The 12,248-nt window shown below is 34.5% G+C and overlaps 1 protein-coding gene across 3 annotated transcripts in view; it reads left to right on the top strand.

Annotated features, from left to right (window-relative positions):
• The window catches only part of ATP9B (ATPase phospholipid transporting 9B (putative)), a 164,326-nt gene that overhangs the window by 86,902 nt on the left and 65,176 nt on the right, over positions 1-12,248 (top strand). For all 3 annotated transcript variants that reach the window (XM_068674700.1, XM_068674699.1, XM_068674698.1), the window contains one exon: positions 2,099-2,175. In XM_068674700.1, the coding sequence (XP_068530801.1) occupies positions 2,099-2,175 (77 nt within the window). The remainder of the gene's footprint in view (positions 1-2,098; positions 2,176-12,248) is intronic.

Here is a 12,248-nt window from a genome sequence, read left to right as displayed (position 1 = left end):
TTTCCTTTAATTAAAACTTCAGGTTGTAAAGTGTTCTGTTCAGCTTGCTGTGGATAGGGTCTTGCTGAAAAGCAGGCATGCTTTTGCATGTGGTAATAGATTTTCTTTTATGTAGACTCCACGATGAGGCTAAAGCTTGCTTAAAATCTTTTATCAGGTAAATATTAATCAGAAAGTATTAACCAGTTACAAGGTTACATAATTTTAAAACAACATAGTCTAAATATTACTAATGTTTCATATGTCTCTCAAATATTATAAGGAGTTCGTATTAGCTAGATGCTGCATTTGGACCCTGAGCCATTGCAACACTTTTTAAACAAGAGAAAATGGTTTTCATTAATTTGAAAACCATTTTGAAATTTGAAACCATTGAAAACTTTGCTGAGTGTAATAAGACAGAAGGACCGTAGGAAGGAAAAAAGGGCCATGGTTATTGTTATGTACAAAGACTAAAAATAAGGAATTTGGGAAGAGGAACTAGGATTTAAGACCAAGAATTGAAACAGTGGAAAGCATCTTTCAAGTGGAGGAGTATAGAAGGGAAGGAAGGAATTAAAGAGGAGAAGGAGAAAAAAAAAGGGGGGTGTCTACCACACTTGCAAGGAAAAGCCTTCATAGTAAGGTCTAACTTTACACTGTTGAGGAAAATACCAAATTAGGATCATGCTGGAGTGTTGTGGGGAAGAGACCATGTTTAAGGAGCTGGCAAAGGAATGTGGGACAGAGTGCTCCTTTCCCGAGTCTGTATAGATAGTCATACATGTACCCTTTGATGCTCAGTGTTGCTTGGTTCCATTGCACAGGGAAACTATTCTCTCTGAAACTTTTTTTAAATTGATGATATCTGCAATTGTCTTCAGTTATGTTATTAAATTGTATAAAAAAGGTGTGCCTCATGAATTATAAATTTTAATACTCAATTGCTGTGACTTTTCAGTCAGGAAGAGCTCAGAAATTGTTTTTGTTTTTTTTAAACTATTATTATTTTTCACCAAAAATCAGGGGATATGGGGGATATGGAGACATGTTACCAATATACAGATTTGCATGTGGAACTGTCAGCAGAGGCAGACTAGCTTTGGGGATAATATTGTGTCAAGGGAAGCCTAAAGGAAAGGATTCAGTATTGAGAGGAAAATAGTAGAAAAAAATTGTAGTGGTCCAGAAAGATGTAATCTACAATCACTGATTTTCTTTTTGTATGCAAATTCAGAGTTTTCACTGGCATTCTTATTTTTTTGATAAATGAAACTTCCTTTCTTTAACTCCAGTCTTGGGTTTCGTGTGTTTTTTTGGTGTTGTTGTGTTCCTTCATTTTTTTTCTGGCCTTTTATCCTGCAAGAGTAATGATAACAGACTTGATTTTTCAAAAACAAGCAAATGTCAGAAAAAGTGTAATATTTCTACAGTTTTTAGAGTCTTCTTAGTAGGGTCTGTCTGACAAGTTATGTTAATTAATTCCTTACAGCATTAAGATGACAAAAATGACCAATTATTGATTGTACTAACATAAAACCATTTCAGGTCACTTGAAAAAAGAATTAATATAAAATTTTGATTGTGCTAGAAAGTGAGATACATAGTAGTAAAAATCTAAATAGTAGTAAAAATCTGAATTATCATCACTAAATACATATGTCTTTTAAATAATGAAAGCCAGTTTTTGTATGCCTTCCAGTAAAAATCAACCAAAAGATCATTGGAACTGGAGAATTATTTTTATGTGTTACTGAAAAGGAGAATACTTTTATATGGAATTCTATCAACGTAATAAATGGGGTGAAGTAGATGTTACATTGTGATATGTGACAGAGCTAGCAGGCAATTTGTATATGATATATTCAGCACTGTTGTACTAATTTTTTTATTTCTTGTGAAGGGCAGTTATTTAAGCTATGTTAACTTCTGGAAAAAAATTGAGACAACTTTCAGTTCAAATGCAAGTCTTTTACCAGTTACTTTTAAATTATTGTTTCCATTGAAAAGAAGGAAATCTTTTAGTCACTTTTATGGATGTTATTAAAGAAGGTATAAATATCCTTTATAACCGTTTTTTCATAACTACTTGACACCTCTGTTTTACTTTGTTTTTCAGGAACTGTAATTGGTGTTGTCATCTACACGGGGAAAGAAACTCGAAGTGTAATGAATACATCCAATCCAAAAAACAAGGTCAGTTAGCCCTATTGTGTGATTTCCTACTTTTATTTTCATAAAAATTGTAGATGTACCTAAAACAAAAGACTTGCAAGCTCTAATATTTGTGTGTGCTGAATTGACTTGCACTTGGTTTAAGAAGTGAATTCTGCCTCATTCTCATTTCAGAAGTAAAATCATTCTTCCTTTAACTAGGCTTGTTACAGGTACTAATGAAAACGTTTTTCTTCAAACTGTAAATGTACATCCTTAAACTTCTATATTTCTGCCTCACAGCTAATTATTAACTCTCTAACTTCCCTCAAACTTTTTTACTGTAAAATATTTGGCCAAAATTAAGTTGTATTTTAAAGAACGTTTGTAACAGACTACTAAAGTTTATGCTGACTCCCAGAGGAGGTAGAGATAACTGAGTTTCAGTCAGTACCCAGAATGCTTTTCCAGGGGGTTTTGTCAGCAATGAAAAAGTCTTCAAGAGATTTGTCTTTTGGAAAATAACATAGGTTTGACTGCTTCCCTTTGTACAAGGTTCTTTCAGTTCAAAGCAGTGGAAATAACTCTCCATTTCATCAACAATGTTTCTAATATGAGTCAGGCTAGGGGTGGGTCCTCAGTTATAAAGATACGAAACTTGAGTTGTAGGCTGTATCTTTTAACCTAGACTTGTATTTAGTAAGATACTTAATTATATTAAAAAAGAGAAAAATTCTTGCAATAGGCTTAAAAAAAATCAGTTGTAATGGGTTGCCATTTTCACGCCATTCATAGTAAGTTGCAACGAGTAGGAACATCAAGAATGAAATGATAATACAAATTGCTTGAAGCAGTTATGGCAGTTCCCCTAAGTGTATTGATTTGTGTTTCCAATACAGATATTTCGAAATATCTCATTGACAGACACAGTTGATATGTACCATTATGTTTATTAAAGTGGCCTTCTATTATTTAGATAATTGTAATGTACATTTAAAAATATTAGAGTAAAATGGAAGTACAGTGTTTATGGTTCATAATTACTTTTCTATCTGTTACTTTGTATCAGATAGAAAAGTAACAGGCCTTTAGTAACAGAATCTTTCCTTAAGAATTCTGAACATCTTTAGACTAATAAATAATACAGTTGTTTAAAACGAAATTATATAATATAGTAAATTGATAAGGCAGTATGTATAAATGTAACATGGTTTACTCAAATTCAACAGATTCTGGAGGTGTACTAAATGTAAATGCTTATTACAATTTTTCATATGAATATTTAAAACTGAAAAGTATGATGAAGGGTACCAGTATTTACCAATATTTTCAAAATTGCTCTTAGTATTAAAATAGTTGTTCTAAATTTTCATCTGCAAAACATTAAGTAGCAGATAAACCTGCAATACAAAGCACCAATAGTATATTGACAAGGTGGAGCATGGTCTTGACCATTATGACGATAACTGTACCACCTTTGCTTTCATAATACCTTAATATTACAGTTGCTAATAATTTTAAGCTGTTGTCTTCAAAGAGAATATAAATAAAATTTAAATTTTCATGAAGCACTAAAGAAGCAAAATGTTCTTTGTGTACATGTACACACATACACAAATTCCAATATCATCTGGCATATATTGTAGTATCAGTTTGAGAACAATTACAAATCATGCTATTAAATAGCATTTTGTCTGCCACTGATGAGACAGGTGGTGCTTGTATAACTAAACTCTTGTTCATTTTCCAAAGGACTTTTGAGGAATCACTGTAATATTAAAATGTACAATATTCCAAATACATATTAATTTGTTTCTCAGAGATTATCAGTTCTTTGTACCATATTTAGCTGCTAGGTATCTAGTAAACTTGAGGAATTATATTTAATATAGTATATGTAAAATGGCCTGCTTTAAATTTTTCTGTCTTGTTAGTTGTCCTATTGAATATTCCAAAATTTCTGAAATTTACTTTATAGTGAACAGGTGAAGACTTTCTCTAGAGCCTGTTTTCTACATCAGTTGCATCCATTGTGTGTCAACTGTCTTTCACATTAGTCTGTAAATGTGTAAATTAATCTTTTATGTACCAATTGCTCAACAATGGTACTGGTGAGGATTTTTTTCTTCTGTGAACACAGTATCCTTATCTAAAGCAGAAGTCTACAAGTGTGATTAATAACAAAGGATTTGGGAACTGAAAGCAGTAGAACACTTACTGCCATCACAAATGAGTAACTGATAAAAAAAAATGTATGTCATTATAAAGAATAATTACCAACATTTTATAACATGCATTTTTAATTCTACCTTTCTATGGAGTTAACATTCTGTCTACATCTACTACCATGGGGTGAGATCCGTTTGCATACTTCTGTAACATATGACACTGCCTATAGGTAATATTCTGGCCTAGTTAGACTTGCAGCAGGTAGCAGTACAAGGAGAATGGTAGAAGTCAGCTCTCTCTTTCTCCGTATATTCAGGGAAGGAACTCTGTTTTCTCAACACTGATTATAACGTTTGTCTGGTGGATTAGGTATGTAGGATTCGGGGCCAGAAGGAGGGGAAAAGGAGTCTAAAACAGTCTCTGAGATTAGAAGAGTTAATGCAGTTGAGAGATTAGAGGTGCAAACATTTAAAAATAAATAGATAAATAATTTGCACCTGATTGTTCCTGAAACAAAATTGAAATTATTTGGCAATTGTGGTATTACTTATAAGGCCAGAGGAAATAATTCTGCATTTTCTTCTTTAAAGAATAAGAATAAAGAAATAGTACAGAATATAAGATAATTGTTCCAAATACTGTGTTTTAACTCCTTTTAAATGTCAGGCTCTCTCTTTTTTGCTCTTTGGAAAAAAATGAAAATAATTCTCTAGAGATTTTGTTGTAAAATATGTTATGTTCTTGTTGTTGTTGTGTTCCTTCATTTTTTTTCTGGCCTTTTATCCTGCAAGAGTAATGATAACAGACCTGATTTTTCAGCTTTGGTAGAAAGCTACCATAGCTTTGGGAGGAAGCAAACATTGAGATCTAGGATTCTCCATTTACATTGCCAAATAGAAATTTCTGTGGCAAGATACCCACAGACAGTATTCTTTCATTATGTCTATCTTCATTGAAATATTATTCATAAGACAGTTGCTTCAGTTGTGTTTCTTACAGGAGTATAACATTACTGTTGTACTTTGTGCTATGAGCTGGATTTTTCTAATGGCAGTTTTTCATTTTCTTCCTTAAGGATAGAAGGCAGTATTAAAATTTAGAGATTCAGACCTGCTCTATAAACACTGAGCAGAAGACTGAAATAAGTTTAAGCAAACTTACATGTCATAAACTGTGAAATATATGGACCTGTTCATGCATGTGTTTTATCTGTATGTTAAAGTTAGAAGGATTTATTGTGTTTGTTGAAGTATTTAGTCATTCAAGCAACAATTTTCTTAACTTAAAGTCAACACTTTGTTGTTTTATTACAATTATAAAAATAGTTTCATTGCCTAAGGATGCAGACATGGTCTGAAAAACAAAGATAGAAGAGAATTTTCATAATGGATCAGTTTAATATGGTTTTAATTCCAAACAATATAAAGAAAAATGATTTCTGGCAAGGCTTAATTTCAGTCTAAAATGATAAATGTTTTGTGCTTTAGATAAATGTAGAAATGGTAACATCAACATTGTTATAGTGTAATGGCTATATGCATTCTACCTCATTGACAGTCACATCAGCTTACTCAGGAATGCAGTTCCAGCCTGTTTAAGAAATAAAAAAAAAAAAAAGAAGAAAAAAAAAAAAAAGAAAAGCAAACAAACAACCGAATTGTGCTCTTCAAAATTCCATAACCAGTAATCAATCCAATTTGGGTAGATATTCTTAAACCTCAGCTTTTGGGTAGATATTCTTAAACCTCAGCTATCTGGATGAAGTTGGACTTGTCAGTGATAAAGGTCATTTATGGGACATTAACCAAGAGAGAAATTAGCAAACTTAAGGTTGTTTATTTATTTAGTCTGGCATTTTGCACTGTTCTCTCATTCTTACCTATTTAAAGGGTGGAATAGTTTTTGCTATCTAAATTTAAAATTTCTCTTCCAGTTCAGTCTTCATTGAAAGTAAGATTGTTAGCACATCTGCTCTGCAAAGATGACCTTTTCATCAGTGGAAACAGATTTTGAGAGTAAAGTTAAAAACAAAACAAAACAAACAAACAAAAAAAAACACTATTCAGAGGAAGAAATTTGAAAAGGCATTTGAAAAGGTACTAAGATTGAAATACTAAAATGACTTGGTCTATGTAATATAATTTTAGATTTTGGATTTTTAGAATGTACACGGGAATGCATCAAAATGAGTAGAAACTATGTTAAATAGAGTTACTGAGAAATAAGCAGTGTCTATAAAGAAGGTAAAGCAAGTAATCTGACTACTGCACTACTACAAAATAGTTTTTATATTGCTGATCCTTAGTGCATTCAAAGCGCTTTTTTTCCTTTGCCTTATACTATGGAGCCTACATTTGCTGTTATGTCTTAACACCAGCCACAAAACTTAGTAGTAACTTGCCATGTTCTTTAAATAGTAATATTGTTTTTTTTAACCTAATTGTTAGCTAGCCTGAAAGCTAAAAGCCATATGTCTTGTGACTGTTTTTAATACAAATCAAAAATCTGAGAACTCATGTTTTTCCCTTCTGTGATTGTTGTTGTTGCCCTTGTTGTGTGTTTTATTTAAGTCAACAGTGTGAGTGAAGAAAGTGCCCCATGAAGTCCCCTGACAGATAACACAAACAAGAGTTTGCTGTTACCTAGAGTTTGCTGTTACCTAGGCTTCAGAAGAGCCATAGAAACAGTGACTTTATTCTGCTGCTACACTGTTGTATAGGAGCCCAGTAACTTTGTTTGCATGTTTTAATTATTAGATTGGAAATTCAATGGTGTTCATAGTCTTGCTATAGTTGTGTACAAATAGAGACAAACATAAAAGCAGAAACTTCTTTAAAAAGTGTTACGTGTCTCTTAATGACAAATTTCAAGGATTTATAAGAAGAAAAAAAGGGCTTGTGTAGTACTTTTTTATTGGAGTATGGGCTGCTTTGCTTAATCCTCCTAAGTCTTCTTTGTATGGGATAAAATTGGGAAAGCTGTCTCCTACAAATAGTAAGTAGTCCCCAAATAGTGTTTGTGCCTCCTCTGCTCAGAGCTTCAGTCTGAGAAAGTACTCAAGCACCAGATTCCTGATAAGTATAAGAATACCCTTTTTGCAATAAGGGAGAATTGCTGGGATTAGGCCATGAAGGAAATGCATGAAATATAATACTAGTGCTTTTCTCTCTCTGTGCTCTCATCTGAGCAAAGGGAAGGGATAAAGCAAAAGATATGAGGTAGAGGAGGGGGAAACTCCGTGCGTAACAGTTAGCATAGTGACTACTGAACAGCTCACCCACCCCTAAAGGCCAAAGTGTCTAGGTGAGGTGGATGGAACAGTGTTAGATGAGGAGGACAAAAGGCCTCTTTTCTAAAAAGATTGGAAAGGAATGGCTGAACAGCAGAGCAGTCATGCTTGTTATTCCCAAATGTGGATTAGAACATAGCAATATTAATGCTTGGAACCTGTCAGTAATCAGGAGCAAAATTTTTGTGACCCTCACTCTCAGCCAGAAATAATTTATCTCACTGCTTTCATTGCCAGTAACTCCATTATTTGAAATAGCAAAGGTGTAGAACCAGGTATTTCGATCATCAGATGACTAGTATGAAAAAAGTATAGCTCCACATTGTAGAAATGAAGTTTTCATTTATATATAGACAGCTGGAAGAATGCTGCATTTATATTAAAAAACATGAATTACTTAAAATAAAAAAAAAAAAAAGCATTAACACTGCATTAGAACATTATGAAAAATCTTAAGAGATTTTTCTCTTAAGAGACCAAAGACTCAGTGAAGACTGAAAGTCTTGATTAGAGCCTTTGAGTACATGGGTGGTCAGAATTCACTTAATGCAAACTAGCATGTCGCGGGTCTTGTACACTACAATAGAAGAGTTCAGTTGGAAGGGACCTACAGAGGCCATTGAGTCCAACTGCCTGACCATTTCAGGGATAATGAAGAGTTAAAGTATATTAATGAGAGCATTGTCCAAATGCCCTTTGAACAATGACAGGCATGGGATATCAACCACCTCTCTAGGAAGCTTGTTCCAGTATTTCACCACCTTCATGGTAAAGAAATTTTTCGTAATGTCCATTCTATACCTCACCAGGTGCATCTTTGTGCTGTTTGCAGATGTTGGTTACCAGGAAGAAGAGATCAGCACCTCCGTCTCCATTTCCCTTCCTCAGGGATCTGTAGAGAGCAGTGAGGTCACCTCTTAACCTTCTTTTCTCCAAACTAGACAACCCAAGTGTCCTCAGCTTCTCCTCATAGGACATACCTTCCAGCCATTTTACCATCTTTGTACAAGTATCCTCTGGGTACTTTTAAGTATTTTAACATCCTTTTTATGTTGTGGAGACCTTGGCTGCCAGGGAATGCTGTTAACACATATAGACCCTACTGTAAACCAGCACCCTTAGATCCTTTACTACAGGGCTGCTCTCTGATCACTTGTCTCCCAGTCTATACCTGTGACCTGCATTACTCTGTCCCTGGTACAGAATCTGGCATTTAGCTTTGTGCCACTGATGATTGTCCAGATTATCCTTCTGCAAGGCCTCTTATCCCTCCAGGTAGTCAACAGCACTTTCCAGTTTAATATTGTCAATAGACTTGCTAAGGATGTGTTCAACTGCTGCAACCAGATCATGGATAAAAACGATGAACAGAACTGACCCTAGAACTAAGAACCTGGGAACACCACTAATGACCAGCTGCCAGCCAGATGTAGCCCTATTCACTGCAACTATTTGAGCTCTACCGTTCAGTCAGTTCATCACACGGTGTAAAATATACCTGTTAACTCACAGTTAGACTATTTGTCCAGAAGGATGCTGTGAGGGACTGTATCAAAAGCCTTACTAACATCCAGAAAGATTACATCTACCACCTACCTTCCTTTCATCCACTAAAGAGATAACTTCATTGTAGAAGTTCATAAAATTACTAAGGCAGGACTTTCACTTGATGAACCTGTGTTAACTATTCCTGATAATTTCTTTGTTCTTTAAATTCCTTTCAGTAGCACTCAGGATAATAGTCTCCATAATGTCCAGGTACTGAGGTTAGACTAAGAGGTCTGTAGTTTCCTGGGTTGTCTTTCATGCCCTTCTATTAGATAGCTATAATGTTGGCTAATTTCCAGTCAGGGGGACTTCCCAAGACATCTGGTAAAATGTTTAGAAAGCTCCAGCTATAACATCTGCTTATTCCTTAGCAGTGTATTTTTTATGGTTGTCTCCTTTACCTTCCATAAGTAATAAAAGGGTAATAATACAAACAGGAAACCAAGGCGCACAAGATCAGAGGAAACAAAAAATAAGTAAATGACTGTGTTTGAGGTATTGGACTTCACTTTTCATGCAACTTAGTGTGTTTTGTCTGAAATTCATAGTCAACAATTATAGTTGGATGCATGCATGGGATGATGCCTGTAGCCTTGGGGCAAACCTGGTTCTAAGGTATACACTTTGGCACACAGAAAATAATTTCATCATCACTTGCCTATCTACTTTGCCGTTATGTCACTGGGACAGAGAATAAGTTGTTGTTCCATGTTGTGACCTGGTATCAGTTCACAAGTTAAAGTCCCAGAATAACTTGTGCCCTAACTTCCAATTTGTTCTGAAAGCAACAATTAAACATGTTGTGCAATTGGTGTGCTAAGTCATGTGATAGATCTTTTCTGGCTACCTATAATTTTGTAGTGAAGCACATAGCGTGGTGCAGTGCATTGCTTTACACCCTCAGAGTCACTCAACCTCGCTGCTGCTGAAGTACTGAAACGAACAGTTGTCTTTTATACTGCCTGTGGTACTGTGCTACTTGGAACACAGATATTGAATCAACACTTCTTCATCATTTTGTTTACAATCCTACAGCAAGGAAAATTATGTGCAACAATATACAACTTAATTCTAAACAAAATAATCGTTACAGAACTGGGGAACGCTCTAATGGCAATTGAACATCTTTGATCATTGATACTATCACTGAATGATACAGTGTTGCTCTTAGCTAGTGAAAATTCCAGCAATCCAGCTACTATTGTTTTTCTCTGTATATTAAGCAATGCAGCCAGTATTCTTCAAAAAGTTATAGGGTCAAAAGTAATGGGATCAAGCTCAGAAGAAGAATGCATCCTACATTAGCTTTCATTAGTTTTGATCCCTTAGAAGATATGAACTTCTAAGACTGTGCAGTTACTACTATCCAACTTTGAAAGCTGCTTGGAATGGAATCTTGTTTCAGGTGTGTGTATGTATGTGTGTGTATATATATACACATATATACATCTAATTTTTCTGAGTTCATCTGGGTAGCTAGATATCTTCGTTTACAAAATAATAATGGGAGGGAACAAGCAATAGCATGGCTTTTTGATAGTTAGAGTTCTAACATCACTGTGGATAAATTTCTGGGTTTACCGTGTATTTTAGAGTTACTGACAAACTGATCCATTGATTTCACTAAGCCTAAGACTTTATTTCTGGCTGTAAAATTCCTACAACGTTAAATTCATGAGGATACAGGAAGATAAAAATTACATGTTCCAGTATGGAAAGCCATATCTGATTTGGAATCCTATATTTTCGTTGTTTTCACCAATAATTTTACTTGATGGTGTTCTGAGATACTGCACTTCCCATTTCGGAGACACTTATTTGAAGTTGTTTGCATTTTGTTCTGTTATAGTGAATAAGTTAAAATTCAGCTCAGTGTTACTTCACAACAGTGTTTAAGTATCAGCTGCAGAGTAACACCATTTCTGCAGCAGTTCGTACAACAGATGACTCTCACAAAACAGTCTAAGCAACTCTTTTTAAAAGTAGATTAAGTTGTGAAGTAGCAATAACTTGTTGCTTGTTCACCAGAAATAGTGTATTTTATCTGCAGCAAATGAGGCTAAAATGGATATTTATTTGTTAAAATATATAAACCATTTGAAATGTTATCATTCTACAGAAGATAATGTGAAAGGGAAGTTTGCTGTTTAGTTGTCCCAGTGAGCTGTTAAGAGGCAGTCCATGACCATTTCCTCTCAGCTGCTGTCTCCACGGCTGCTAATCAGTTGCTGGAGTTTGCTTTTTTTACATTTGTTGTTCTGTACAGTTTTGTTGCCTTTCGGAGTTAATCAGGCCATTGGCAAAAAGCAGGTGCTGTGAGAGGGCAAGGGCAAATGGGCTCCGGCTCACAGATGATACTCATCTGACCACTTAGAGCTGCACCACCTTCATAATGTGTCACAGTATCTGTGAGGCTTTGCTGGCAGCAGTGAAAGCCAAAACAGTAACCTAAATACTGGAATCATGGAAATACACCAGAATCACAGAAATACACCATTTACATGTTTTTCTCCATTAGGGTTATGTTCTATCTTTTTTTTTTTTTTTTTTTTTCTTTTTCATAAGAGCAATGTAGCACAGTTGTCACTGATTTTATGTGTACATTTCTTCTTACTGAGTGAATTTTATTGGAAACTGAAACCTTTAATTGTGGAATTGTTCCGCGTGATTTCCTTAGTAAAGATGCAGATTCCGATTTTACACCTTACAGAATTTTCTGTTCTAATATCTACAGACTGAAACAGGCTGTGGAGAAAGTCAGGTGTGCCTAATACATTTACTTAATAATTTTAACAATCAATAGAAAAGAAACCTATATAATTTTTATTTTTCATGCATTTCCATAACTTGAATAGTTCTTTTCGTGTTTTCTGAATTAGCTCTTTTTTTTTTTTTTTTTTTTTTTTTTTTTGCGTGCTGGGAAGGAGTTATAAGAGAAAGCATAGAGATTGACTTTAGCGTATGTTCAAAGTATATTGGTTGTGTTGTTGGGATCTCTTTACCTCAAGCAAGTACAGAGAAATATTGTTTTCATATACAGACCTTTTTAATCACTGCATTTAGTATCTGATGCGATTTTCTAAGTATCAGAGGCTCAGTAACTATTGTG

Source organism: Anas acuta, chromosome 2, assembly GCF_963932015.1.
Source record: "Anas acuta chromosome 2, bAnaAcu1.1, whole genome shotgun sequence".
Taxonomy (NCBI): domain Eukaryota; kingdom Metazoa; phylum Chordata; class Aves; order Anseriformes; family Anatidae; genus Anas; species Anas acuta.
This window is presented reverse-complemented; position numbering and strand designations above follow the sequence as displayed.